This window comes from Danio rerio, chromosome 9, assembly GCF_052040795.2.
Source record: "Danio rerio strain M-AB ecotype USA chromosome 9, GRCz13ab, whole genome shotgun sequence".
Lineage (NCBI taxonomy): Eukaryota > Metazoa > Chordata > Actinopteri > Cypriniformes > Danionidae > Danio > Danio rerio.
This window is the reverse complement of record NC_141029.1, coordinates 58,346,020-58,373,239: the sequence shown is the minus strand read 5'-3', so window position 1 is coordinate 58,373,239 and position 27,220 is coordinate 58,346,020. Positions and strand designations below refer to the sequence as shown.

Genomic DNA, 27,220 nt, shown 5'->3' with positions numbered 1-27,220 from the left:
TTTATGTTACAGTCTCCAAAATGGATTAAACTGATTGATTTCCTCAACATTCTACACACAATCCCCCATAATGACAATGTGGAGAAAGAGTTGTTGTTGCAGGATTGTTGCAGATGTACATCAGTGTTCACAGCCTTTGCTCAATACTCTGTTGATGCTCCTTGATTACAGCCTCAAGTCTTTCTGAATATGATGCCACAAGCTCTGCACAGCTGTCTTTGGGAATTTCTGCCCGTTCCTCTTTGCAGGATCTCACAAGCTCTATCAGGTTGGATGAGAAGTGACGGCGTTCAGCCATATTCAGATCTCTCCAGAGATGCTCAATAGGATTTAGGTCTGGGCTCTGGCTGGGCCACTCAAGCACATTCTCCGAGTTGTTGTTGTGGCGCTGCATTGATATGTTGGCGGTGTGCTTTGGGTCATTGTCCTGCTGGAAGATGAAGCGTCGCCCCAGTCTGAGGTGGAGAGCACTCTTGTGCAGGTCTTCATTCAGGATGTCTCTGTGCATCGCTGCATTCATCTTTCCCTCTATCCTGACTAGTCTTCCAGCTCCTGCTGCTGAAACACATCCCCACAGCATGATGCCAACACCACCATGCTGCACTGTAGGGATGCTGTTAGCCTGCTGATGAGCGCCGCCTGCTGTTCTCCAAACGTAACGCCTGGCGTTCACTCCAAACAGTTCAGTTTGAGTCTCATCAGAGCAGAGAGTTTAGTTTCTGATGCTCTGAGAGTCCTTCAGATGGTAAACTCCAGGCGGGGAGTGTCTTCCGTCTGCCCGCTCTACCATACAGACGCCTGATTGGTGGATTGCTGCACAGATGGTTGTCCTTCTGTAAGGTTCTCCTCTCTCCACAGAAGAACACTGGAGCTCAGACAGAGTGACCATCGGGTTATTGATCACCTCCCTGACTGAGGCCCTTCTCCCCCGATCACTCAGCTTAGATGTCCTGCTGGTTAAACATCTTTCACTTACGGATGATGGAGGCCGCTGTGCTCACTGGAACTTTCAGAGCAGCAGAAATGTTTCTGTAACCTTCCCCAGCCTTCAATCCTGTCTAGGAGGTCTACAGACAATTCCTTTGTCTTCATGCTTGGTTTGTGCTTTGTCATGCACTGTCGACCCTGGGCCCTTATCTAGACAGGTGTAGCCTTTTCAGATCAGCTGAATTGAGCACAGGTGAACTCCAGTGAAGCTGCTGAAACATCTCCAGAATGATCAGTGGAGACAGAACGACTGAGCTCAATGTAGAGCTTCACGCCAAAGCCTGTGAACACTGATGTACATGTGATTTATCAGCTTTTATTATTTTTAATAATCTGCAACAAAAACTCTTTCTTCTCATTGTCATTATGGGGGATTGTGTGTAGAATGTTGAGGAAATCAATCAGTTTAATACACTGTGGAATAAGGCTGGAACAGAAACAAATGTGGAGAAAGTCAAGCGCTGTCAATATTTTACACATGCTCTGCGTTCCCCCCACTGTGCATGAGTTTGTGGTCACTTTTGAGTCGTGTGGTGCATCATTTATCAATACGAGTATTCATCTCAAGCTTTAGCAGCAGTGAATCACAGTTTCATATTAAACTGAAGCAGATTGGGTTGTGTTTGCAGAATAAAGAATACAGCGTGTTTGAGCGAGTGTGTGTTTCCAGACGTCAGCTGATGTCGGTGATGGATTGATTTGGCATTTGAAGGCATTAATTAAATCTCTGAGCTTTAATCTCTGAGTCTCCTTCAGTCTTCAGGACAGATGCAGTGTTTTCCTCTGTTTCCCATGAGCCTCTGCTCTGCTGTCTGAATCCACCTGAAATAAAGGTGTAATTTAAAGCGCTTCCTGATTTAGACGTGAGAGTTTCAGCTGAGAACATCACACACACACTTCCACCATACACTGATAATGAGGTGTGTGTGTGTGTGTGTGTGTGTGTGTGGTCTCTCATCTGACTTCAGTCTGAAAGCAGACACAATCTGCAGTCATTCAGGAGTGTGTTGCTCATTCCCGCATCCAGAACCACATGCAGTAGTTCAGAGATTCCCTCTTTGAGGAGTCTGAGCTCTTCATGTTGAGTTCTGTCAGCGCTGCAGTTTGTGTGTGTGTGTGTGTGTGTGTGTGTGTATAGCGGACATGTTTGGTGGAAATTTTTCCATTTAAATCCCATTTCCTGGATATTTCTAGTACTATAATGCTGCAAAGCCCAGAAGAAATGGGCTGATTTAACAAGCTCAATTCAGTCTAATCTGAAATGTCAATAATAATAATAATAATAACTGTGTGTTCTGAATCACTACTTTACATTCATTCATTCATTTTCCCTCAGCTTAGTCCCTTTATTCTTTAGGGGTCGCCACACCGGAATGAACCGCCAACTTATCCAGCATGTTTTACACACCGGATGCCCTTCCAGCTGCAACCCAGTACTGGGAAACACCCATACACACTCATTCACACCCATACACACACTCATACACTATAGCCAATTTAGTTAATTCCCCTATAGCGCATGTGTTTGGACTGTGGGGGAAACCGGAGCACCCGGAGGAAACCCACGCCAACACAGGGAGAACATGCAAACTCTACTCGTCAGCAAAGTTAATATGTAGACAAACGCTCATGTCCATTCATCATTCAGCCTCAGCATGTACAGTATAACATTAAAAACCTATTCTGTCCTCACAGTTCACAAAAACAAATCTGTGTGTGTGTGTGTGTGTGTGTGTGTGTGTGTGTGTGTGTGTGTGTGTGTGTGTGTGTGTGTGTGTGTGTGTGTGTGTGTGTGTGTGTGTGTGTTTGTGTGTGCAGGGCTCCATTCTCTGTAGCTCAGACGCGCTCCTGCCTCTCCGGAACAGGATCGGCTCCTGGATCCCCGGGCTCCGCTGGTGGTTCTGGTTCGGTGCTGCTGGCGTCTGCGTCCCGCTCCAGCTCCAACACGCCCCTCAGCAGCCCCTCGTCCCCGCAGCTGCAGCCGGCTGCGCTGCACCTGAAGAACTGCCTGCGCATGTGCGGCAGCAGCAGCACGCAGAGCAGCGGACAGACACGCACCGCCATGCAAATGGGTGAGGGACACACACTCATTACTGATCTAACATGACGATACACACAACAACTGAAAATGTTAAACTTTATATTTAATCACAGCAGTACAGCATCTGCAGGACTCAACAATGAGAAGGTCAGGGCACGGTTCACACACTTAACATCTATCAATCTACTTATTGACTCGTAAGTAGACAAGTTGACCTGTTGATGAGTGAGTTGACCTGTTGGCTAGTGAGTACACAAGCTGAGGTTTTGACTGGTGAGTAGATAAGTTCACCTGCTGACTAGTGAGTAAACAAGTTAACTAGTGAGTAGAGATATTGACTAGTAAGTAGACACATTGACCTGGTTACTATTGGGTAATGCTTTGACCTGTTGACTAGTGAGTAGATAAGTTGACCTGTTCAGTAGTGGGTAATGAGTAATGTTTTTACCTGTTGACTAGTGAGTAGACAAGCTAAGCTTTTTACTAGTGAGTAGATGAGTTCACCTGCTTACTAGTATGAGTAGACTAATGAGTAGATACGTTGAGTAGATTGAGTAGACTAGACTTGAGTAGGTATGTTAAATAATGAGTAGATATGTTGACTAGTGAGTAGACAAGTTGACCTGTTGACTATTGAGTAATGTTTTGACCTGTCAATTAGTGAGTAGTTAGTAGTAGTTTTGACTAGTGAGTAGATGAGTTCACCAGCTGACTAGTAGGTAGACAAGTTGACATTTTGACTAGTGAGTAAACAAGTTGACTTGACTAGTGAGTAGACAAGCTAACTAAAAAAATGTTGACTAGTCTGTGGACACTTTGACTAGTGAATAGAGATGTTGACTAGTGAGTAGATAATTTGACTTTTTGACTAGTGAGTAGACAAGTTAACTAATGAGTAGAGATGTTGACTAGTGAGTAGACACGTTGACTAGTAAGTAAAGATGTTGACTTGTGAGTAGACAATTTGACTTTTTGACTAGTGAGTAGACAAGTTAACTAATGAGTAGAGATGTTGACTAGTGAGTAAAGATGTTGACTAGTGAGTAGACAATATGACATTTTAAGAAGTGATAGACATGCTGACTACTTTACATATATGTTTGCCTGTTCACTAGTTAGTAGACAAGTGAGTTAACAAGTTTACCTAATAACTAGTGAGTCGATAAGTTGATCTGTGACTAGTGAGTTGACAAGCTGAGCTTTTGACTAGTGAGTAGATGAGTTCACCTGCTGACTAGTAGGTAGAAAAGTTGACATGTTGACTAGTGAGTAAAAATGTTGACTAGTCTGGACACGTTGACCAGTGAATAGAGATGTTGACTAGTGAGTAGACAATTTAACATTTTGACTAGTGAGTAGACAAGTTAACTAATGAGTAGATATGTTGACTAGTGAGTAGACACGTTGACTAGTGAGTAAAGATGTTGACTAGTGGGTAGACAATTTGACATTTTAAGAAGTGATAGACATGCTGACTACTTTACAGATATGTTTGCTTGTTTACTAGTTAGTAGACAAGTAAGTAAACAAGTTTACCTAATAACTAGTAAGTCGATAAGTTGACCTGTTGACTAGTGAGTTGACAAGCTGAGCTTTTGACTAGTGAGTAGATGAGTTCACCTGCTGACTAGTATGAGTAGACTAATGAGTAGATATGTTGAGTAGATTGAGTAGACTAATGAATATATATGTTAACTATTGAGTAGATATGTTGAATAGTGAGTAGACAAGTTAATTAGTGAGTAGAGATGTTGACTAGTGAGTAGACAAGTTGACATGTTGACTATTGAGTAATGTTTTGACCTGTCGATTAGTGAGTAGACAAGCTGAGCTTTTGACTAGTGAGTAGATGAGTTGACCTGCTGACTAGTAGGTAGACAAGTTGACATGTTGACTAGTGAGAAGACAAGTTAACTAGTAATTAGAAATGTTGACTAGTGAGTGGACATGTTGACTAGTGAATAGAAAATCACTGATTTAACATGCCGATACACACACAACTGAAAATATTAAATATATACGGTGCAGAAATTTTAAAATAAATCTATGGAAAATAAAAAGCAAAAAAAAAAATATTAAAATATTAAACATAAAAAGTAATAATAAAACAGAAAAAGAAATAAAGAAAATAAAAACATTAATCACAAAATACTAAAAACAACCAGAACACACGAAAATATATACAAATTTGCTAAAATGTTTAATTTAAAATATATTTTTAAACAAATTTAAAATAATATTAGATAAAATTATTAGAGCGCTGCATTCAGTAACACTCCATACTGCATGCATTTGCTCATCGTGATGGTTTTAGCATTATTTCTCCCTCATGCACACATGAGTGTGTGTGTGTGTGTGTCAGCTCTGCGCAGCTAAAGTGTGTTAGAGTGACTCTCTGTCTTCTATCATCTCAGATCGGTGTGTGTGAGTGTTAGCGAGTGGAGCATTAGCGTGCTAAAGCAGCTTGTTAAAGCGTTTTACAGCTCAGATCAGCTCAGATCAGCTGTCTGCTGTAATGAATGCTCTGCGCTGGCAGTAATTGCCGGGTTGCATTCGCTGCAGATCTTGAACTCTGAGGAGCGACGCAAAACCACAGAACACACACCGTCACACACTGTCAATGAGATCACCGACATGCATTACTCGCTCGTGTGACACTCTGAACACACTGATGGCACACTTCATCTCTGCAGAACACACACACGCACACGCTCACACACACATGCTCAGACACACACATGCAAATGTGAAAAGAGTGCATGTGTTAACAGTGTTGTTGATGGTGAGTGTTTGTCAGTCCACAGTCCTCCGCGGAGCAGCAGCAGCAGCAGCAGCCCAGAGCGTGTGTGTGTGTCCCCGCTACGGCGCCAGAGCAGCCCGTCCCGATCCCCGGCGCGGCCCCTGTCCATGGTGGCGGTCCCTCAGTCTGCGGGCCCCCAGTCTGCGCTGTGTCCCCTGCTGCCTCTGAGCTCCAGTGTTACTCCAGCAAACAGCCCTGCGGGTCAGCTGAGCGGAGGAGGAGACGCTCTCCAGAACACATCACCGGCTCACAGCAGCACAGCCTCTGCAGGACTCAACAAGGAGAAGGTCAGGGCACTGTTCACACACTTACTACTGATGCAGACCATTTACCAGGAAATAAACAGAAAATACACTGAACATACAAACAGAAGACAACAAGCTGACCTGCTGACTAGTGAGTGGACGAGTTGACCTGTTGACTAGTGAGTTGACGAGTTGACCTGTTGACTAGTGAGTTAACGAGTTGACCTGTTGACTAGTGAGTGGACGAGTTGACTTGTTCACTAGTGATTAGACGAGTTGACCTGCTAACTAGTGAGTAGACGAGTTGACTTGTTCACTAGTGATTAGACGAGTTGACCTGCTGACTAGTGAGTAGACGAGTTGACCTGCTGACTAGTGAGTAGACGAGTTGACCTGTTCACTAGTGAGTAGACGAGTTGACCTGCTGACTAGTGAGTAGACGAGTTGACTTGTTCACTAGGGATTAGACGAGTTGACCTGCTGACTAGTGAGTAGACGAGTTGACCTGTTCACTAGTGAGTAGACGAGTTGACCTGCTGACTAGTGAGTAGACGAGTTGACTTGTTCACTAGGGATTAGACGAGTTGACCTGCTGACTAGTGAGTAGACGAGTTGACCTGTTCACTAGTGAGTAGACGAGTTGACCTGCTGACTAGTGAGTAGACGAGTTGACTTGTTCACTAGTGATTAGACGAGTTGACCTTCTGACTAGTGAGTAGACGAGTTGACTTGTTCACTAGGGATTAGACGAGTTGACTTGTTCACTAGGGATTAGACGAGTTGACTTGTTCACTAGGGATTAGACGAGTTGACCTGCTGACTAGTGAGTAGACGAGTTGACCTGTTCACTAGTGAGAAGACGAGTTGACCTGTTGACTAGTGAGTTAACAAGTAGACCTGTTGACTAATGAGTAGACAAGCTGACCGGTTGACTAGTAAGTGGAGAAGCTGACCTGTTAACTAAGGAGTAGACAAGTTGACCTGTTGACTAGTGAGTAGACAAGCTGAACTGTTGACTAGTGAGTGGACAAGCTGATTTGTTGACTAGTGAGTAGACGAGTTAACCTGTTGACTAGTAAGTGGACAAGCTGACTTGTTGACTAGTGAGTAGACAAGCTGAACTATTGACTAGTGAGTGGACAAGCTGACTTGTTGACTAGTGAGTATTGACTTGACCTGTTGACTATTAGCTAGACAAGCTGACCTGTTGACTATTAGGTAGACAAGCTGACCTGTTGACTAGTGAGTAGACGAGTTGACCTGTTGACTATTAGGTACACAAGCTGACCTGTTGACTAGTGAGTAGACGAGTTGACCTGTTGACTAATAAGTAGACAAGCTGACCTGTTGACTAGTGAGTAGATTATTTGACCTAATGACTAGTGAGTAGACATGGTGACATATTGACTATTGAGTAGACAAGCTGGCCTGTTGACTAGTGAGTGATGATGTGACTTGTTGTCTAGTGAGTAGATAGATAAAAACAAGTAAACAGAAAATCTAAAGCTGCATCAGTTTCTCTGAGTGTAATAGTGCTGTTTCAGTCAGCAGTGTTTGTGTCGTCAGGTGTGAAGGTGTTCGCAGTGTTGATCAGGAGTGAAGTGTGTTCAGATGTGAGATCAGTGTGCTGATGAAGGGCTGTTAATGAACTCTCTCACACCATCAGAAATAAAACTCTGACACCTAAAAATATCTTCTCACACATTTTCTTCTTGATTAGAATCTTCACTAATTAGCACAACGTTTGTGGAATCTGCAGCCTAAAATAGTCTGAGTTTAAGAAAATAGATTTAAGAGTCAGTACCCTGTTAAGTGAGCACTGCACACAGCTGTTGAGCAGTTTGATTAGCGAGTACACAACCTTACCTATTGACTTGAGAGAAGACCAGCTGACCTGTTTACTATTGATTTGACTTGTTGATTTATGAGGTAAGCTGACATGTTGACTAGTGAGTGGAGAAGCTGACATGTTGACTAGTGAGTGGAGAAGCTGACCTGTTGACTAGTGAGTAGACAAGCTGAACTATTGACTAGTGAGTGGAGAAGCTGACCTGTTGACTAGTGAGTGGAGAAGCTGACCTGTTGACTAGTGAGTGGAGAAGCTGACATGTTGACTAGTGAGTGGAGAAGCTGACATGTTGACTAGTGAGTGGAGAAGCTGACCTGTTGACTAGTGAGTAGACAAGCTGAACTATTGACTAGTGAGTGGAGAAGCTGACCTGTTGACTAGTGAGTGGAGAAGCTGACCTGTTGACCAGTGAGTGGAGAAGCTGACCTGTTGACTAGTGAGTGGAGAAGCTGACCTGTTGACTAGTGAGTAGACAAGCTGAACTATTGACTAGTGAGTGGAGAAGCTGACCTGTTGACTAGTGAGTGGAGAAGCTGACATGTTGACTAGTGAGTGGAGAAGCTGACCTGTTGACTAGTGTGTGGATAAGCTGACCTCTTGACTAGTGAGTGGAGAAGCTGACCTGTTGACTAGTGAGTGGAGAAGCTGACATGTTGACTAGTGAGTGGAGAAGCTGACCTCTTGACTAGTGAGTGGAGAAGCTGACCTGTTGACTAGTGAGTGGAGAAGCTGACCTGTTGACTAGTGAGTGGAGAAGCTGACCTGTTGACTAGTGAGTGGAGAAGCTGACCTGTTGACTAGTGAGTGGAGAAGCTGACCTGTTGACTAGTGAGTGGAGAAGCTGACCTGTTGACTAGTGTGTGGAGAAGCTGACCTGTTGACTAGTGTGTGGAGAAGCTGACCTGTTGACTAGTGAGTGAAGAAGCTGACCTGTTGACTAGTGAGTGGAGAAGCTGACCTGTTGACTAGTGTGTGGAGAAGCTGACCTGTTGACTAGTGTGTGGAGAAGCTGACCTGTTGACTAGTGTGTGGAGAAGCTGACCTGTTGACTAGTGAGTGAAGAAGCTGACCTGTTGACTAGTGAGTGGAGAAGCTGACCTGTTGACTAGTGAGTGAAGAAGCTGACCTGTTGACTAGTGAGTGGAGAAGCTGACCTGTTGACTAGTGATTGGGCAACTTGACATTTTGGCTATTGAGTATACAAGTTTACCTGCTGACTAGTGTGCAAACAAGCTGACCTGTTGACTAGTAAGTAGTCAACATGGTGACTATAGTGAGTTGACAAGCTGAGCTTTTGATTAGTGAGTAGATGAGTTCACCTGCTGACTTGTAGGTTGATAGGTTTATCTGATGGCTATTGAGTAGACAAGTTGACTTATTAACTAGAGATTTGACGAGTTGGTTGAGTAGTTGACTAGTGAGCAATGATTTGACCTGTGATTTATGAGTAGGTAAGCTTACATGTTGACTAATGTGTTGATAAACTGATCTGTTGACCAGCGAGTAAACAAGGTGACTTGTTAACTAGTGAACATATGTTTACTAACTAGTAGACAAGTGAGTAAACAAGTTTACCTTTTAACTACTAACTACTAAGAGTCCTTTGGTTGACATATTGACTAGTAAGTAGACAAGATGACCTTTTAAATAGTGAATAGACAAGTTGACATGTTGACTAATGAGTAGACAATTTGACATGTTGACTAGTACGTAGACAAGTTGACTTGTAGTGAGTAGACAATGTGACTAGTAGTGAGTAGACATGTTGACTGGTGAGTAGACAAGCTGACCTGTTAATAAATGAGTTGATGAGTTTATCTATTGAATAGTGTGTTGATAGGTTGAGATGTTCACTAGTGATCAGACAATTTGACATGCTGGCTAGTAAGTAAACAAGTTGACATGTTGACTAGTGAGTAGACAAGCTGACCTGTTGACTAGTAAGTATTGACCTGACATGTTGACTATTAAGTGGACAAGCTGACCTGTTGACTAGTAAGTATTCACCTGACATGTTGACTATTAAGTAGACAAGCTGACCTGTTGACTAGTGAGTAGACAAGCTGACCTGTTGACAGGTAAGTATTGACCTGACATGTTGACTATTAAGTGGACAAGCTGACCTGTTGACTAGTAAGTATTCACCTGACATGTTGACTATTAAGTAGACAAGCTGACCTGTTGACTAGTGAGTAGACGAGCTGACCTGTTGACTACTAAGTATTGACCTGACATGTTGACTATTAAGTAGACAAGCAGACCTGTTAACTAGTGAATAAACGAGCTGACCTGTTGACTAGTGAGTAGACAAGCTGATCTGTTGACTAGCGAGTAGAGAAGTTGACGTGTACTAGTGAGTAGACAAGTTGACCCTTTTGACTAGTGAGTAGACAAGTTGACGTGTACTAGTGAGTAAACAAGTTGACCTGTTGACTAGTGAGTAGACAAGTTGACATGTACTAGTGAGTAGACAAGTTAACCTGTTGACTAGTGAGTAGACAAGTTGACGTGTACTAGTGAGTAGACAAGCTGACCTGTTGACTTGTAAGTACACAAGCTGATCTGTTGACTAGTGAGTAGAGAAGTTTACCTGTTGACTAATAAGTAGACAAGCTGATCTGTTGACTAGTGAGTAGAGAAGTTGACCTGTTGACTAGTAAGTAGACAAGCTGATCTGTTGACTAGTGAGTAGACAAGCTGACCTGTTGACTAGTGAGTAGACAAGCTGATCTGTTGACTAGTGAGTAGAGAAGTTGACGTGTACTAGTGAGTAAACAAGTTGACCTGTTGACTAGTGAGTAGACAAGTTGACATGTACTAGTGAGTAGACAAGTTAACCTGTTGACTAGTGAGTAGACAAGTTGACGTGTACTAGTGAGTAGACAAGCTGACCTGTTGACTTGTAAGTACACAAGCTGATCTGTTGACTAGTGAGTAGAGAAGTTTACCTGTTGACTAGTAAGTAGACAAGCTGATCTGTTGACTAGTGAGGAGAGAAGTTGACGTGTACTAATGAGTAGACAAGTTGACCTGTTGACTAGTGAGTAGACAAGTTGACGTGTACTAGTGAGTAGACAAGCTGACCTGTTGACTAGTGAGTAGACGAGTTGACCTGTTTTCTAGTAAGTAGACAAGCTGATCTGGTGACTAGTGAGTAGAGAAGTTGACGTGCACTAGTGAGTAGACAAGTTGACCTGTTGACTAGTGAGTAGAGAAGTTGACGTGCACTAGTGAGTAGACAAGTTGACCTGTTGACTACTGAGTAGACAAGTTGACGTGTACTAGTGAGTAGACAAGTTGACCTGTTGACTAGTGAGTAGACAAGTTGACATGTACTAGTGAGTAGACAAGTTGACCTGTTGACTAGTGAGTAGACAAGCATATCTGTTCTCTCGTGACGAGACAAGTTGAAGTGTACTAGTAAGTAGACAAGTTGACGTGTATTAGTAAGTAGACAAGCTGATAGGTTGTCTGGTGAGTAGACAAGTTGACCTGTTGACTAGTGAGTAGAGAAGTTGACGTGCACTAGTGAGTAGACAAGTTGACCTGTTGACTACTGAGTAGACAAGTTGACGTGTACTAGTGAACTAGAGATTTGAAGAGTTGGTTGAGTAGTTGACTAGTGAGCAATGATTTGACCTGTGATTTATGAGTAGGTAAGCTTACATGTTGACTAATGTGTTGATAAACTGATCTGTTGACCAGCGAGTAAACAAGGTGACTTGTTAACTAGTGAACATATGTTTACTAACTAGTAGACAAGTGAGTAAACAAGTTTACCTTTTAACTACTAACTACTAAGAGTCCTTTGGTTGACATATTGACTAGTAAGTAGACAAGATGACCTTTTAAATAGTGAATAGACAAGTTGACATGTTGACTAATGAGTAGACAATTTGACATGTTGACTAGTACGTAGACAAGTTGACTTGTAGTGAGTAGACAATGTGACTAGTAGTGAGTAGACATGTTGACTGGTGAGTAGACAAGCTGACCTGTTAATAAATGAGTTGATGAGTTTATCTATTGAATAGTGTGTTGATAGGTTGAGATGTTCACTAGTGATCAGACAATTTGACATGCTGGCTAGTAAGTAAACAAGTTGACATGTTGACTAGTGAGTAGACAAGCTGACCTGTTGACTAGTAAGTATTGACCTGACATGTTGACTATTAAGTGGACAAGCTGACCTGTTGACTAGTAAGTATTCACCTGACATGTTGACTATTAAGTAGACAAGCTGACCTGTTGACTAGTGAGTAGACAAGCTGACCTGTTGACAGGTAAGTATTGACCTGACATGTTGACTATTAAGTGGACAAGCTGACCTGTTGACAGGTAAGTATTGACCTGACATGTTGACTATTAAGTGGACAAGCTGACCTGTTGACTAGTAAGTATTCACCTGACATGTTGACTATTAAGTAGACAAGCTGACCTGTTGACTAGTGAGTAGACGAGCTGACCTGTTGACTACTAAGTATTGACCTGACATGTTGACTATTAAGTAGACAAGCAGACCTGTTAACTAGTGAATAAACGAGCTGACCTGTTGACTAGTGAGTAGACAAGCTGATCTGTTGACTAGCGAGTAGAGAAGTTGACGTGTACTAGTGAGTAGACAAGTTGACCCTTTTGACTAGTGAGTAGACAAGTTGACGTGTACTAGTGAGTAAACAAGTTGACCTGTTGACTAGTGAGTAGACAAGTTGACATGTACTAGTGAGTAGACAAGTTAACCTGTTGACTAGTGAGTAGACAAGTTGACGTGTACTAGTGAGTAGACAAGCTGACCTGTTGACTTGTAAGTACACAAGCTGATCTGTTGACTAGTGAGTAGAGAAGTTTACCTGTTGACTAGTAAGTAGACAAGCTGATCTGTTGACTAGTGAGTAGACAAGCTGACCTGTTGACTAGTGAGTAGACAAGCTGATCTGTTGACTAGTGAGTAGAGAAGTTGACGTGTACTAGTGAGTAAACAAGTTGACCTGTTGACTAGTGAGTAGACAAGTTGACATGTACTAGTGAGTAGACAAGTTAACCTGTTGACTAGTGAGTAGACAAGTTGACGTGTACTAGTGAGTAGACAAGCTGACCTGTTGACTTGTAAGTACACAAGCTGATCTGTTGACTAGTGAGTAGAGAAGTTTACCTGTTGACTAGTAAGTAGACAAGCTGATCTGTTGACTAGTGAGGAGAGAAGTTGACGTGTACTAATGAGTAGACAAGTTGACCTGTTGACTAGTGAGTAGACAAGTTGACGTGTACTAGTGAGTAGACAAGCTGACCTGTTGACTAGTGAGTAGACGAGTTGACCTGTTTTCTAGTAAGTAGACAAGCTGATCTGGTGACTAGTGAGTAGAGAAGTTGACGTGCACTAGTGAGTAGACAAGTTGACCTGTTGACTAGTGAGTAGAGAAGTTGACGTGCACTAGTGAGTAGACAAGTTGACCTGTTGACTACTGAGTAGACAAGTTGACGTGTACTAGTGAGTAGACAAGTTGACCTGTTGACTAGTGAGTAGACAAGTTGACATGTACTAGTGAGTAGACAAGTTGACCTGTTGACTAGTGAGTAGACAAGCATATCTGTTCTCTCGTGACGAGACAAGTTGAAGTGTACTAGTAAGTAGACAAGTTGACGTGTATTAGTAAGTAGACAAGCTGATAGGTTGTCTGGTGAGTAGACAAGTTGACCTGTTGACTAGTGAGTAGAGAAGTTGACGTGCACTAGTGAGTAGACAAGTTGACCTGTTGACTACTGAGTAGACAAGTTGACGTGTACTAGTGAGTAGACAAGTTGACCTGTTGACTAGTGAGTAGACAAGTTGACATGTACTAGTGAGTAGACAAGTTGACCTGTTGACTAGTGAGTAGACAAGCATATCTGTTCTCTCGTGACGAGACAAGTTGAAGTGTACTAGTAAGTAGACAAGTTGACGTGTATTAGTAAGTAGACAAGCTGATAGGTTGTCTGGTGAATAGACAAGTTGATGTGTACTAGTGAGTAGACAAGTTGACCTGTTGACTAGTGAGTAGGCAAGTTAGCATGTTGACTAGTAGTGAGCAAACAAGTTGACTAGTGAGTAGACATGTTAACTGGTTAGTAGGCAATTTGACATTTTGATTAGTGAGTAGATGAGATTACCTGCTGACTAGTAGGTAGATTGGTTTACCTGATGACTAGTGAGTAGACAAGTTGGTTTATCAGTTGACTAGTGAGTAATGATTTGATTTGTTGATTTTTGAGTAGGTAAGCTGACCTGTTGACTAGTGAGTAAACAAGGTAACCTGTTGACTAGTGAGCAGATATGTTTACTTGGTAACTAGTTATAGACAAACTGACATGTTGACAAGTTTACGTAATAATTAGTAAGTCGATAAGTTGACTTGCAAGTAGACAACTGACTTTTTGAATAGTGCATAGACAATTGGACTAGTAAGTAGACAAGTTGACATGTTGACAAGTGAGTGGACAAGCTAACCTGTTGACTAGTCAGTAGACACTCTAACATGTTGACTAGTGTACTGACAAGCTGACTTGTTGACTAGTGAGTAAAAAAACTGACCTGTTGACTGGTGGCTGAGGTTTTGACTGAGTAAACAAGTTGACATGCTAATAAGTGGCTAGTAAGTAGACAAGCTCATTTGTTTACTAGTGAGTATACAAGTTGACATGTTGACTAGTGAGTAGACAAGCTAACCTGTTGACTAGTGTATAGACAAGCTGACTTGTTGACTAGTGAGTAAACAAACTGATCTGTTGACTAGTGAGTAGACAAGCTGATCTGTTGACTAGTGAGTAGACAAGCTGACCTGTTGACTATTCAGTAGACACACTAACATGTTGACTAGTGTATAGACAAGCTGACTTGTTGACTAGTGAGTAGACAAGCTGGCCTGTTGACTAGTCAGTAGACAAGTGGACATGTAGACTAATGTGTAGGCAATTTGAGAAATTGACTAGTGAGTACTGATTTGACTTGTTGACTAAGGAGTAGATAGTTTTGACTGAGTAAACAAGTTGACACGCTAATAAGTGGCTAGTAAGTAGACAAGCTCATTTGTTGACTAGTGAGTATACAAGTTGACATGTTGACTAGTGAGTAGACAAGCTAACCTGTTGACTAGTCAGTAGACACACTAACATGTTGACTAGTGTATAGACAAGCTGACTTGTTGACTAGTGAGTAGACAAGTGGACATGTAGACTAATGTGTAGGCAATTTGAGAAATTGACTAGTGAGTACTGATTTGACTTGTTGACTAAGGAGTAGATAGTTTTGACTGAGTAAACAAGTTGACACGCTAATAAGTGGCTAGTAAGTAGACAAGCTCATTTGTTGACTAGTGAGTATACAAGTTGACATGTTGACTAGTGAGTAGACAAGCTAACCTGTTGACTAGTCAGTAGACACACTAACATGTTGACTAGTGTATAGACAAGCTGACTTGTTGACTAGTGAGTAGACAAGTGGACATGTAGACTAATGTGTAGGCAATTTGAGAAATTGACTAGTGAGTACTGATTTGACTTGTTGACTAAGGAGTAGATAGGTTTTGACTGAGTAAACAAGTTGACGCGCTAGTAAGTGGCTAGTAAGTAGACAAGCTCATCTGTTGACTAGTGAGTATACGAGATCTATGAGTTGTGTTCAGATAATGGGGTGTCTGTTGATCTCTGGCTGACTCTAGAGATGAGCTCTGTTAGTGGAGCTGTGGTTTATTTATCTCAGTGTGTTCCTCGTGTTTCTGCAGCAGACGAGTCGCCTCATTAGTGCAGGAACGTGTTGAGAATAAAGCTCTTCTTTTGAGGAGCTTCAGATGACAGAAGATCAGGGATGATTCTGGATCTCAGACGCCTCCTAGTGGCCTGTTTTGGGTCTGCATGATACTCTGAGCTCTGTTGACAGTGTTTAGTGTGGCTCAGATCCATCAGAGCCAGAATGAGTTCCCCAGATAAAGCGTCTCCTCCCACATACAGCATGTGTGTGTGTCACACAGACGCATTACTCAGATGCAGCAAATCTCTCTCGTTTTTCATCATCGGCCCACACACACCTCGGCTTTACACTGGAGCTCTGCAATATGACGAAATGCAGTCAGAATGATCAGCCGTCCTGATTAAGTTTAATTCCTTTAGATATTTTCCACAGTTTCTGTTTAACAGAGAGCAACACATCTCCAACACATTTCCAATCATAATAGTGTTAATAACTCATCTCTAATAACTGATTTATTTTCTCTTTGCCATGATGGCATCACATAATATTAGACTAGATGTTCTTCAAGATGCTAGTATACAGCTTAAAGTGACATGTAAAGGTATAATGACATGGGTATGACACAGTTACTAAAAAAAGGAGGTGAAATATGAGGACATTGGTGACGTCCTAATTTCTCAAAATGCTTATAAATCCTTCAGAATGAGTTTAATCAGAGTAAAGCTGCACACAGTCTCCTGTGATGGTAGGGTTTAGGGTTGAGGTGGGGTGAGGGCAATACAATATACGGTTTGGGCTGTATAAAATGAATGGAAACCTATGCAATGTCCCCACTTTTCACAAAAACAAATGTGTGTGTGTGTGTGTGTGTGTGTGTGTGTTTGTGTGTGTGTTTGTGTGTGTGTGTGTGTGTGTGTGTGTGTGTGTGTGTGTTTGTGTGTGTTTGTGGGTGTGTGTGTGTGTGTGTGTGTGTGTGTGTGTGTGTGTGTGTGTGTGTGTGTGTGTGTGTGTTTGTGTGTGTGTTTGTGTGTGTGTGTGTGTGTGTGTGTGTGTTTGTGTGTGTGTGTGTGTGTGTGTGTGTGTGTGTGTGTGTGTGTGTGTGTGTGTGTGTGTGTGTGTGTGTGTGTGTGTGTGTGTGATTGGGTGTGTTTGTCTATCTGTGCATGTGTGTGTCTTGTGTGTTTCTTTAAGTGTGTCTTGTGTGTATGCATGTATGTGTTGGTGTGCACGCATTTCTGTGTGTCTGTGTGTGTGCTTGTGTCTGTAAATGTACCGTTAGGTCCATAAATATTGGGACATGGACACAATTCTGCCATGTTTGGCTCTGTATACCATCACAATGAATGAAATGACCAATGATGTAGGAATTACAGCAGTCTGCATATGTGCTTCCCACTTGTTAAGGGTCCAAACGTAATTGGGCAGAATAATAATCAGAACTCAAACTTTCACTTTTTAATACTTGGTTTAAATCCTTTGCAGTCAATTACAGCCTGAAGTCTGGAACATATAGGCATCAGCAGACGCTGGGTTTCATCCCTGCTGGTGCTCTGCCAGGCCTTTCATTTCAGATCCATTGTGTTGTGTATAGAGCCGATATGATAGAATTTTCTCCAAATATTCATGGACCTCACTGCATGTGTCTGATTTGGGGTTGTACTTTTCAGCATTAATGGAGCATCACAGAAGAGCAGGTTACCTTTGGCAAGGGCACTGACACAACCCCAGACCATGACAGAGCCGTGCTGCTGGACTTGCTGCTGGTGTCAGTCTGGATGATCCTTTTCTTCTTTAGTCCAGAGCACATGACGTCCATTTCCCCCCAAAACACCTGAAACACTGCTTCATCTGAGCACAGTACACTTCTTCACTGTGTGATGCTCCATCCCAGATACCTCCGAACCCAGAGTAGTCAGTGGTGCTTCTGGACACTGTTAACATAGGGCTTCCTCTTGGCACAGTGCAGTGATGACTGGCGTTTGTGGATGTGACTCTGTATCGTGGTGCTTGACAAAGGTTTGAGTCCTGAGCACATGTGCTGATCTGCTTATAGATGAATGAGGACTCTTGATGCAGCGCCCCCTGAGGGGTCGGAGGTCACGCTTGTTTAGCATAGGCTTGCTCTTTTGTCCTTTACGCACTGAAACTCCTCCAGACTCCTTCAGTCTTTAATGCTGTTCTGCACTGTTGAAGGTGAAATATCCACATGTCTTCCTCTCTTCCTCTGAGGATCATTGTGTTTACACACTTCACTCATTTTCTCTCGTGTCTGTGCTCAAACTGGCGATCCTCGACTCATCTCAGCTCCTAAAGGACTAGAGCTGTCCTGCTGCTGCATTTGTGCCAAATCATTATGTGACCTCCCTCTGTTTCACATCACATCCTTATTCAGCAGTTTACCTGATTACTGCCCTAAACTATTTCTAGAGTGGGTTGCAAGATCCAAAACTGAAGTATGTGTTTACTAAGGGGAGAAAAAAACAGTAATAATCATGAGGGACATGGTAATAATGTCTGCACTGAAATACAAGTCAAAGTACATCAAAAGTCACTACTTTCTTTTTGATTTGTGTTTCCATACTGCCCCACCTGTTTCCGATTTGGACTTGTGTGTGTGTGTGTGTGTGTATTGTGTGTGTGTGCAGAAGGAGAAGCGCAGCAGTGGCCTCCTGAAGCTGCTGTCTGGAGCCGCAGCTAAGAAGAAGTCCCGCTCTCCTCCATCCGGCTCGCCCACACACACACATGAGTCCTGTGTGCCGGCAGTGCTGTCTGCGGATCTGCGGTCGGTGGGAGCCCAGGGCCGCGCCGGCTCCTGCCCTATCGAGAGTGACCTGCAGGGGGCCGCGGGTCTGGAGCCGCTGCACCGCAAATCTGGATCTCTGGATCTGAACTTCTCTGTTTCTCCTCCTGCGCGTCAGGCCTGCTCCTCCTCGCCGCTCGCCATCCGGCCCGAACCCAAGCCTTTATCCAGAGAGAGGTGAGCAAATACTATAAACATATACACTCACATATATAATATGCTGTTCGTAAATCTTTCATAAACACATTTAAATGGTTTAAAGTTGAACGTTTATGGATTTTTGGTGGTTTTGATCAGAACTAATGTAAGTTAAGATGTCAATTGGACGACGGCATGATGGCTCAGTGGTGTCGCACTGTGGCCTCACAGCAAGAATTTCCCTGGTTCAAGCCTCGGCTGGGTCAGTTGGTGTTTCTGTGTGGAGTTTGCATGTTCTCCCAGTGTTGGCGTGGGTGTCGAGTCACATCCTTTACATTTCTAAAAGTCAGATTCGTTTACAACATTACAAACCCAACAGTGATTGAGGCTAGTGGGTCTAGGTATAGGGAAGGCTACATAAAACTAGCATTATGACTCTATTCACAACAATATAGACTTTTAACACCTCTTATGTTGTTACCAGTTGAAACAAAGTTTTAAGCACTTAACAAATGAGGTTAACAAGAAATCTCTGAGCCAGTCATTCATAGTGAGTCACTTAATTCATTTATAAATGAGCCGAGTCCAACCAATCTGAATGAACAATTCAGGGACAATGAGAGAGATTTGGCGCCACCCACTGGACATTTTGGTTTTAAGTAATTTTAGAAAAAAATAATGTAATATTTTTAAATATATGGAAAAATCTGATTATTTAAATAAAGATAGATGTAGGGTTAAATATGACATCTTAGATGTGAATAGATGAGGTTTAAAAGAGACAGCATTTCAGGGTTGATGATGGGCGTTTGGCAAACATATCATTAAAGTTTCCCTAAAGTACTACACTATATGCTATGATGTACCCTAGAATATTGTAACAAATAGCGCCTTATATAATTTAATGAAGAAATCTGCATGCAAATAGGACTTCAGAATAATAAAAAAAATCTGCCTTAAAAATTCAGTTGTCTTAAATATCAAAAGTTCAATATTTAAATTAAGAAATTCCAATTCAAAATAAGAATTTCAAATTCAAAACAATTTTTAAAGGCATATTAAAATTCAGATTTAATAAATAACAATTGTCAGTAATTTTAATTAACACAACTTATATTCAGATTTTTGGGCATATTATTAGCTCCATAATACAGCCACAACCCAGAACTGGGAAACAACCATATGCACTTATTAACACCCACACACTCAAACACTACAGCCAATTTAATTAATCAGTTCCCCTATAGCGCATGTGTTTGGACTGTGGGGGAAACCGGAGCACCCGGAGGAAACCCACACCAACACGGGGAGAACATGCAAACTCCACACAGAAACACCAACTGACCCTGCCGGGACTTGAACTAGTGATCTTCTGGCTGTGAGGCCACAGTGCAACACCACTGAGCCACCATGTCGCCCAACATATGAACATTTATATGTATTTATATATGTATTACATCATCTTTGCATCAAATTACAGTAAACTAATTATAGTCACTTCTTTAATGGGCACCTGTCATGCAGAACTCCTGGAAGCTGTTTGGATAGAGAAGTGTGTAAACAGCCATATAAGAGTGCTATAAAATCTATTGGCCATTTATTACCATATGTGCGTCCCAAATCGCATCATTATGCTCTGTTCTACTGCACTGTAGATAGTAGTAGAGCATCAGCTGCTGATTTGTGTTCATCTGTTGCGCCCTCTTGTGGACATTTGATTTAACACGGCTGTCTTTATTACTTTATTACTTTATTATTCTAAATTGCTTGGATGAGGTGCTGGAACCTGCTTTAAAATGCATTTGGCTTGCTTTCATAATCATTTATCTTACTATATAGGTAATTAAAATGATTACTATTTAAAGAACATAAATGTCTTTGCCCTTGTATAGAATTAAATCCTTGCAGCATTGTCTTTTTTCACCTGCGCCCTATCAAATGAAAATAAATCTGTACGTTTGTAAGTAAGTAATTTGCAACACTTGCTAAAACATCACCTGGAAAGTGCTTGAAAGGTGCTTTTAATTTGACTTTGTTTATAATCCAGTGTTTTCCATCTGTCAGGTATCGTGTGGTGGTCTCCTACCCGCCGCAGAGCGAAGCAGAGATTGAACTGAAGGAAGGAGACATCGTGTTCGTGCACAAGAAGCGAGAGGACGGCTGGTATAAAGGGACGCTTCAGCGCACCGGCCGGACGGGACTGTTCCCCGGCAGCTTCGTGGAGAGTTTCTGAAGCACATCCCACAGTCAAAAACAAGCTCCTGATCCAGACCAGCTCCTCCACTGCCATCGGCCTCACAGATCAGCAGACCCGGAGCCAAGAAACCATTCCTTCAGTGCGCTGCTTCATCCTCACATCAAGAAAACACTAGAGTCAGTTATAGCACATACTGCAGTGTTATGAACCATACTAGAGTAAAGTACTGTGATTCTACAGCTGCTATGGTGAAACGGCAACGCTTGTTAATTAATCTGTTGGGGTGATTATATAGTTGCTATGGTAACACAACAAGTATATGAGTTGATCTGTTGATTGATTCTTGTTGCTATGGTAACACAACAAGTATATGAGTTGATCTGTTGATTGATTCTTGTTGCTATGGTAACACAACAAGTATATGAGTTGATCTGTTGATTGCTTCTATAGTTGCTATGGTAACATGGCAACTGTATTAATTGATCTGTTGATTGATTTTGTAGTTGCTATGGTAACACGGCAACTAGTAATTGATTCTATAGTTGCTATGGTAACACAACAAGTATATGAACTGATCTGTTGGTTGATTCTATAGTTGCTACGGTAAGGCAACAACTGTAGTGATTGATTCTGTAGTTGCTATGGTAACACAAAAAGTATATGAATTGATATGTTGATTGGTTCTATAGTTGCTATGGAAACACAACAACTGGAGTAATTGATGTGCTGGGATGATTCTAGAGTTGCTATGGTAACACAAGAACTATAGTAATTGATCTGTTGTGGTGATTCTATAGTTTCTATGGTTACTCAAAAGCTATAGTAAATGATCTGTGGTAATTCTACAGTTGCCATGGTAGCACAACAACTATAGTAATTGATCTGCTGTGGTGATACTTTAGTTATGGTAATACAAAAATTATTCAATCAACGATCAATTTTAAAGTTGCTATGGTAACATGGCTATAGTAATTTATTGTGGTGATTCTACAGTTGCTATAGTAACACAATAACTACAGTAATATAAACAAATGAGCCAATGCTGTAGTTTTCTACAGTGATAGGACATATTAAAGCACAATACACTACAGTTATTGTAGTAAAAACTAAAGTATACTACAGTATTTATTACAGTTGATCAGTTGCTGTGTGCTGGAGCAGTCAATAAAAACGAGTACTCTAATATATACAGTATAATACACTTCACTATAGTATGGTTCAAAAACACTATAGTGTCTACTATGAATTACTGCAGTATTTGTTGATGTGGGTCCTCACCTCATTCCCTTCGGTCGGTCTGAATGAAAAGCACAGCTGCGGATGTTGTCTATAGCACAGAATGAGAGCAGGTGAATGTAGTGAACAAAGAAGCTCACGAAAACAGCCTCATATTTCACAGCCGAATCTGGAGGAAAACATGCAGGCTTTCTTAGGTTTGGTTCCCAAACTGCTTTCGAGCAACTCTTCATAAAGTTTAATTTGAATGGTATAATATTAATACAGCATGACAGTGTTTATACAGGTGTGCCTTTACACTCAATCAAATAAAACAAAACATTGAGATCAGAAGTAATGAACATTAATGTAGGATTTAATGTTTACTACTGAAACACAAGGCCACTGATTTGTACGTTCAGTTGTGAAATATATAACTGTTGAACAGTGGGAACTATTTCTCAAAGTCGATTTCTATTGTAATTTTGTATCTTTAAGTATTTTAAATTATTAGCTCACATTTTAAATCATTAATTAAATTGTCAAATGTTTTCTGACTTAATTTAATTACAATTTTGATATTAAACTTGATGATGTGTTTCATCCAGAATATTTCTGCCATGCAAAACTATTCATTTTAATTGTCAAATATGAATACAGCATGTGTATACAGTAGTGCCTTTATACTTAATCAAATTAAACATATTACATGCTCAAGAAGATCGAGCTCAAAATGAATGAGTTTAGGGATGATCAACTATTGAAACACAAATGTCAAATAGTGAATTATATTACTGTTGAGTTTATTTTAGCTATTTTAGCTACTTTATTTGTTTTATTTAGTTACATTTGAAATTGTTAATGGTTTTTTATTTGATTAAAGTTTTGATAATAACTTTGAAATCTTATATATACAGTGCATGTGTAAAGTATTGATAGTGCTTGACTTTTCCACATTTGTTTATGTTACAGTCTTATTCCAAAATGGATTAAACTGATTGATTTCCTCAACATTCTACACACAATCTCCCATAATGACAATGTGGAAACCAGTTTTTGTTGCAGATTTATTAAAAATAAATAAAATGTAAAATCAGATGTACATCAGTGTTCACAGGCTTCGCTCAATACTCTGTTGATGCTCCTTTGTCAGTGATTACAGCCTCAAGTCTTTCTGAATATGATGCACAAACTCTGCACAGCTGTCTTTTGGGATTTCTGCCCATTCCTCTTTGCAGGATCTCTTTTGAAATTTTTGCAAATTTATTGAAGATAAAAAATCTGCAAAATCAGATGTACATCAATATTCAGCGTTTGGCGTGAAGCTCTAGATTGAGCTCAGGGTTATTCTGTCTTTTCCGGAGAAAAGCGGTGTTATTTGCAAGTTTGTCCTCCGGAATTAACAACAAAAGAAAAAAAATAGAGTGGGAGAGTTTAGCTGATGCGGTTAACACTGTTGAGTGTTTTAGCAGTGTGTGGCGCTGTTCGTAAAACGCATGGTACCATGTTTTGACAGGTTCGTGCATGAACTCGGTTCAAATCCAGCGTCTGATGAACTCATTCTCTTTTTTTTCCCCGCTGCATATCAGATTTTGCCTACTATTTATCACGAGGAAGACAAGTAGGAATCATTATTAATGTGTGCATCATATTTTATTTGCTCATTTATTGATTGGAAATGTTTCTGATTTACGTAAGCAAATTCATCTTCAGATAGTGTCTTTATAGCAATGTGCGTGCAGTAGATAGCTCCCATTACACTGAGAAAACAGGCGACCGCTGCAAATTACGTTTTAATGTTTGGCTGGTCAACTGTATGGTATGGAAACCTTATATACCTGCTAGATGAACCCGTCTCATACAGCTGCCATTGCAAGGCTCAGACACTTTGTAGAGAGCAGTTTAACACAACTGCCTCTAGGAGGCGCCAATAGAAATAAAACAGACACACACAAAAAATGTGCGTACGCCAGACATGAAGTTGGCGTGGAACAACGCCCATTCTCACATTCAGTTCATCATTAGTAAATCCAAACGTGAGCGATTCTGAGCGTGAAACCTGGCGTACGCAAAGCTTTTGTGCGTACGCAGCATTGATACATGAGGCCGCTGGACTCTTCCTAGAGCTGGCCGGACATATAAGCTGAGTGATCGGGGGAGAAGGGCCTCAGTCAGGGAGGTGATCAATAACCCGATGGTCACTCTGTCTGAGCTCCAGCGTTCTTCTGTGGAGAGAGGAGAAGCTTACAGAAGGACAACCATCTGTGCAGCAATCCACCAATCAGGCATCTGTATGGTAGAGCGGGCAGACGGAAGACACTCCCCGCCTGGAGTTTACCATCTGAAGGACTCTCAGAGCATCAGAAACTAAACTCTCTGCTCTGATGAGACTCAAACTGAACTGTTTGGAGTGAACGCCAGGCGTTACGTTTGGAGAACAGCAGGCGGCGCTCATCAGCAGGCTAACAGCATCTCTACAGTGAAGCATGGTGGTGTTGGCATCATGCTGTGGGGATGTGTTTCAGCAGCAGGAACTGGAAGACTAGTCAGGATAGAGGGAAAGATGAATGCAGCGATGCACAGAAACATCCTGAATGAAGACCTGCACAAGAGTGCTCTCCACCTCAGACTGGGGCGACGCTTCATCTTCCAGCAGGACAATGACCCAAAGCACACCGCCAACATATCAATGGAGCTGCACAACAACAACTCGGGGAATGTGCTTGAGTGGCCCAACCAGAGCCCAGACCTAAATCCTATTGAGCATCTCTGGAGAGATCTGAAAATGGCTGAACACCGTCACTTCCCATCCAACCTGATAGAGCTTGAGAGGAACTGCAAAGAGGAACGGGCAGAAATTCCCAAAGACAGCTGTGCAGAGCTTGTGGCATCATATTCAAGAAGACTTGAGGCTGTAATCACTGACAAAGGAGCATCAACACAGCAAAGGCTTTGAATACTGATGCACATCTGATCTTACAGCTTTTATTTTTAATAAATCTGCAACAAAAAACTCTCTCCACATTGTCATTATGGGGGATTGTGTGTAGAATGTTGAGGAAATCAATGAGTTTAATCCATTTTGGTATAAGGCTGTGACAGAAACACATGTGGAAAACGGAAAAAATAAAGAGCTATCAATACTCTCCAGATGCACTGTATGTATAATAATATAAATATATTGATATTTTAAATTTTGATATCTAGAAGAACAAAACACGCTACATAATTAAAAATATTCACACACACACACACACACACACACACACACACACACACACACACACACACACACACACACACACACACACACACACACAAGACTAAACTGTTTCTAATAAAATTTGTAATTAATTATTGAATTGATTAGTATATTTTATTTTTAAAATTCAATGAAAAGTTAATGGATCATCAGATGTTTCATTTGTTTGATTACGTTTTGATTACAAACATCTCATTTTACAATTGAGACGGAAACCCAAAAAGCGTTCATTTTAAAAGACTGAAATATGGGGAAAATGAATAGCGCCATAATAAGTGTGTGTGTGTGTGTGTGTGTTTGTGTTTTCGGTTTCCCTTAAGTCTTGGAGTGTGTGTGTGTGTGTGTGTGTGTGTGTGTGTGTGTTTTTCTTTCAGTCTTTGCATGTGTGAGTGTATCTTCCCCTCAGTCTTGGAATGTGTGTGTGTTTTCCTTCAGTCCTGCAGTGAAACGTGACGCAGGTGTGTGTTTTCCTGAGCTTTACTCACAGGTTCTTCTTGAACGTTTGTTTACAGCGACGCTCTTCAGTGAAGCACAGACTCTGTTACTGCTTTATACGGCCGCTCTCTGTCTCCCAGAGGATGCTGGGACGTGTATGCTGCTTTACTGGCCATCATTGATCTCTGTTGATCCTCACGAGTGAAACAGACACACACACACACGCACGCGCACACACACACTCAGCGTCTCTCAGGGGTTTGCTCTGTGGATGTGTTTAATGTGATCTTGAGGGTTTGAGGTTTTATAAACATCTCACTCATGATCTGAACATGAAAGACAGACCACACACACATTCAATGACACTTGAACACACACTCGCATCAGGACTGCACAATAACAGCAGGAGATAACTTTCATCTGATGCTTTATATACTGTAAATTGGAATGACGCGGTGGCGCAGTGGTGTTGCACTGCGGCCTTAAAGCAAGAAGGTTGCTGGTTTAAGTCTCGGCTGGGTCAGTTGGTGTTTCTGTGTGGAGTTTGCATGTTCTCCCCGTGTTGGTGTGGGTTTCCTCCGGTTTCCCCCACAGTCCAAACACATGCGCTATAGGGGAACTGATGAAAGGGTGAATGCAAGGTCTTGTTGTTAAATCAATTATGAGAAAATTAAGGCCCTCAAAAAGTCTTCATCGAGTTTTTACGAGGTCTTAAATTTTGTTCAGGTGTTTGACTCTAAAAAAGCATTAATTTATTTTCCTCCTAATATTAACAAAGGCGTACTCGATCCACACGATTGGTTTGGGCCAAGCTCCTCCGTCTGGGTGAGGTCCGAGGTGATTACGCTACCAACTGCACCACCGTGCCGCCCTATTCACAATTAATTCTGCATAATTACATGCAACTCACCCTTAACTCACATACACTGTCCAAAATGCACACTCAGTTCCTTCAGGTTGTCCCAACATAAATCCATTAAGTTGACACATTTAAGTGGACTCAACATGACAAATTTTAGCTGTACCAAAAACAATCTCAAGCATTGTGTTGTTTCAACTCATTTTAGTGTGTTTAAGTACATTTTCATTCATTCATTCATTTTCCTTCAGTTTAATCCATTTATTCATCAGGGGTCGCCACTGCACAATGAACCGCCAACTATTCCAGCATATGTTTTACACAGCGGATGCCTTTGCAGCTGCATCCCAGTACTGGAAAACACCCATACACACTCATTCACACACACGCACACTCATACACTACAGCCTATTGAGTTCAATTCCCCTATAGCACACTATAGCCCTATAGCTGACCACTGAGCCACCGTGCCACCCTGATTAATATTACTCACTAGTTAAATAAATAGTAACAAAGACACCCTGCAATAGTGTGTACCCCAATGTTATGATCTATTGTGCAGTCCTAATGCTGATTTCAGATGTGTGTGTGTGTGTGTGTACTGGTGTTGAGTCTGTTTCAGGATCGGTGTGTTTCTCCGTCAGATGCTCTACATTAGAGGAGACTGTT

The 27,220-nt window shown here is 41.6% G+C and overlaps 1 protein-coding gene across 1 annotated transcript in view; it reads left to right on the top strand.

Annotated features, from left to right (window-relative positions):
• The window catches only part of sh3rf3 (SH3 domain containing ring finger 3), a gene marked incomplete at its 3' end in the record, with an annotated part of 122,916 nt that extends 99,566 nt beyond the window's left edge, over window positions 1–23,350 (top strand). Inside the window, 5 exon segments of the mRNA NM_001447023.1 lie at window positions 2,806–3,059; window positions 5,826–6,115; window positions 18,291–18,622; window positions 20,648–21,083; window positions 21,135–23,350. Coding sequence (NP_001433952.1) covers window positions 2,806–3,059; window positions 5,826–6,115; window positions 18,291–18,622; window positions 20,648–20,816 — 1,045 coding nt within the window.
• Window positions 23,351–27,220: the final 3,870 nt, after the last annotated feature.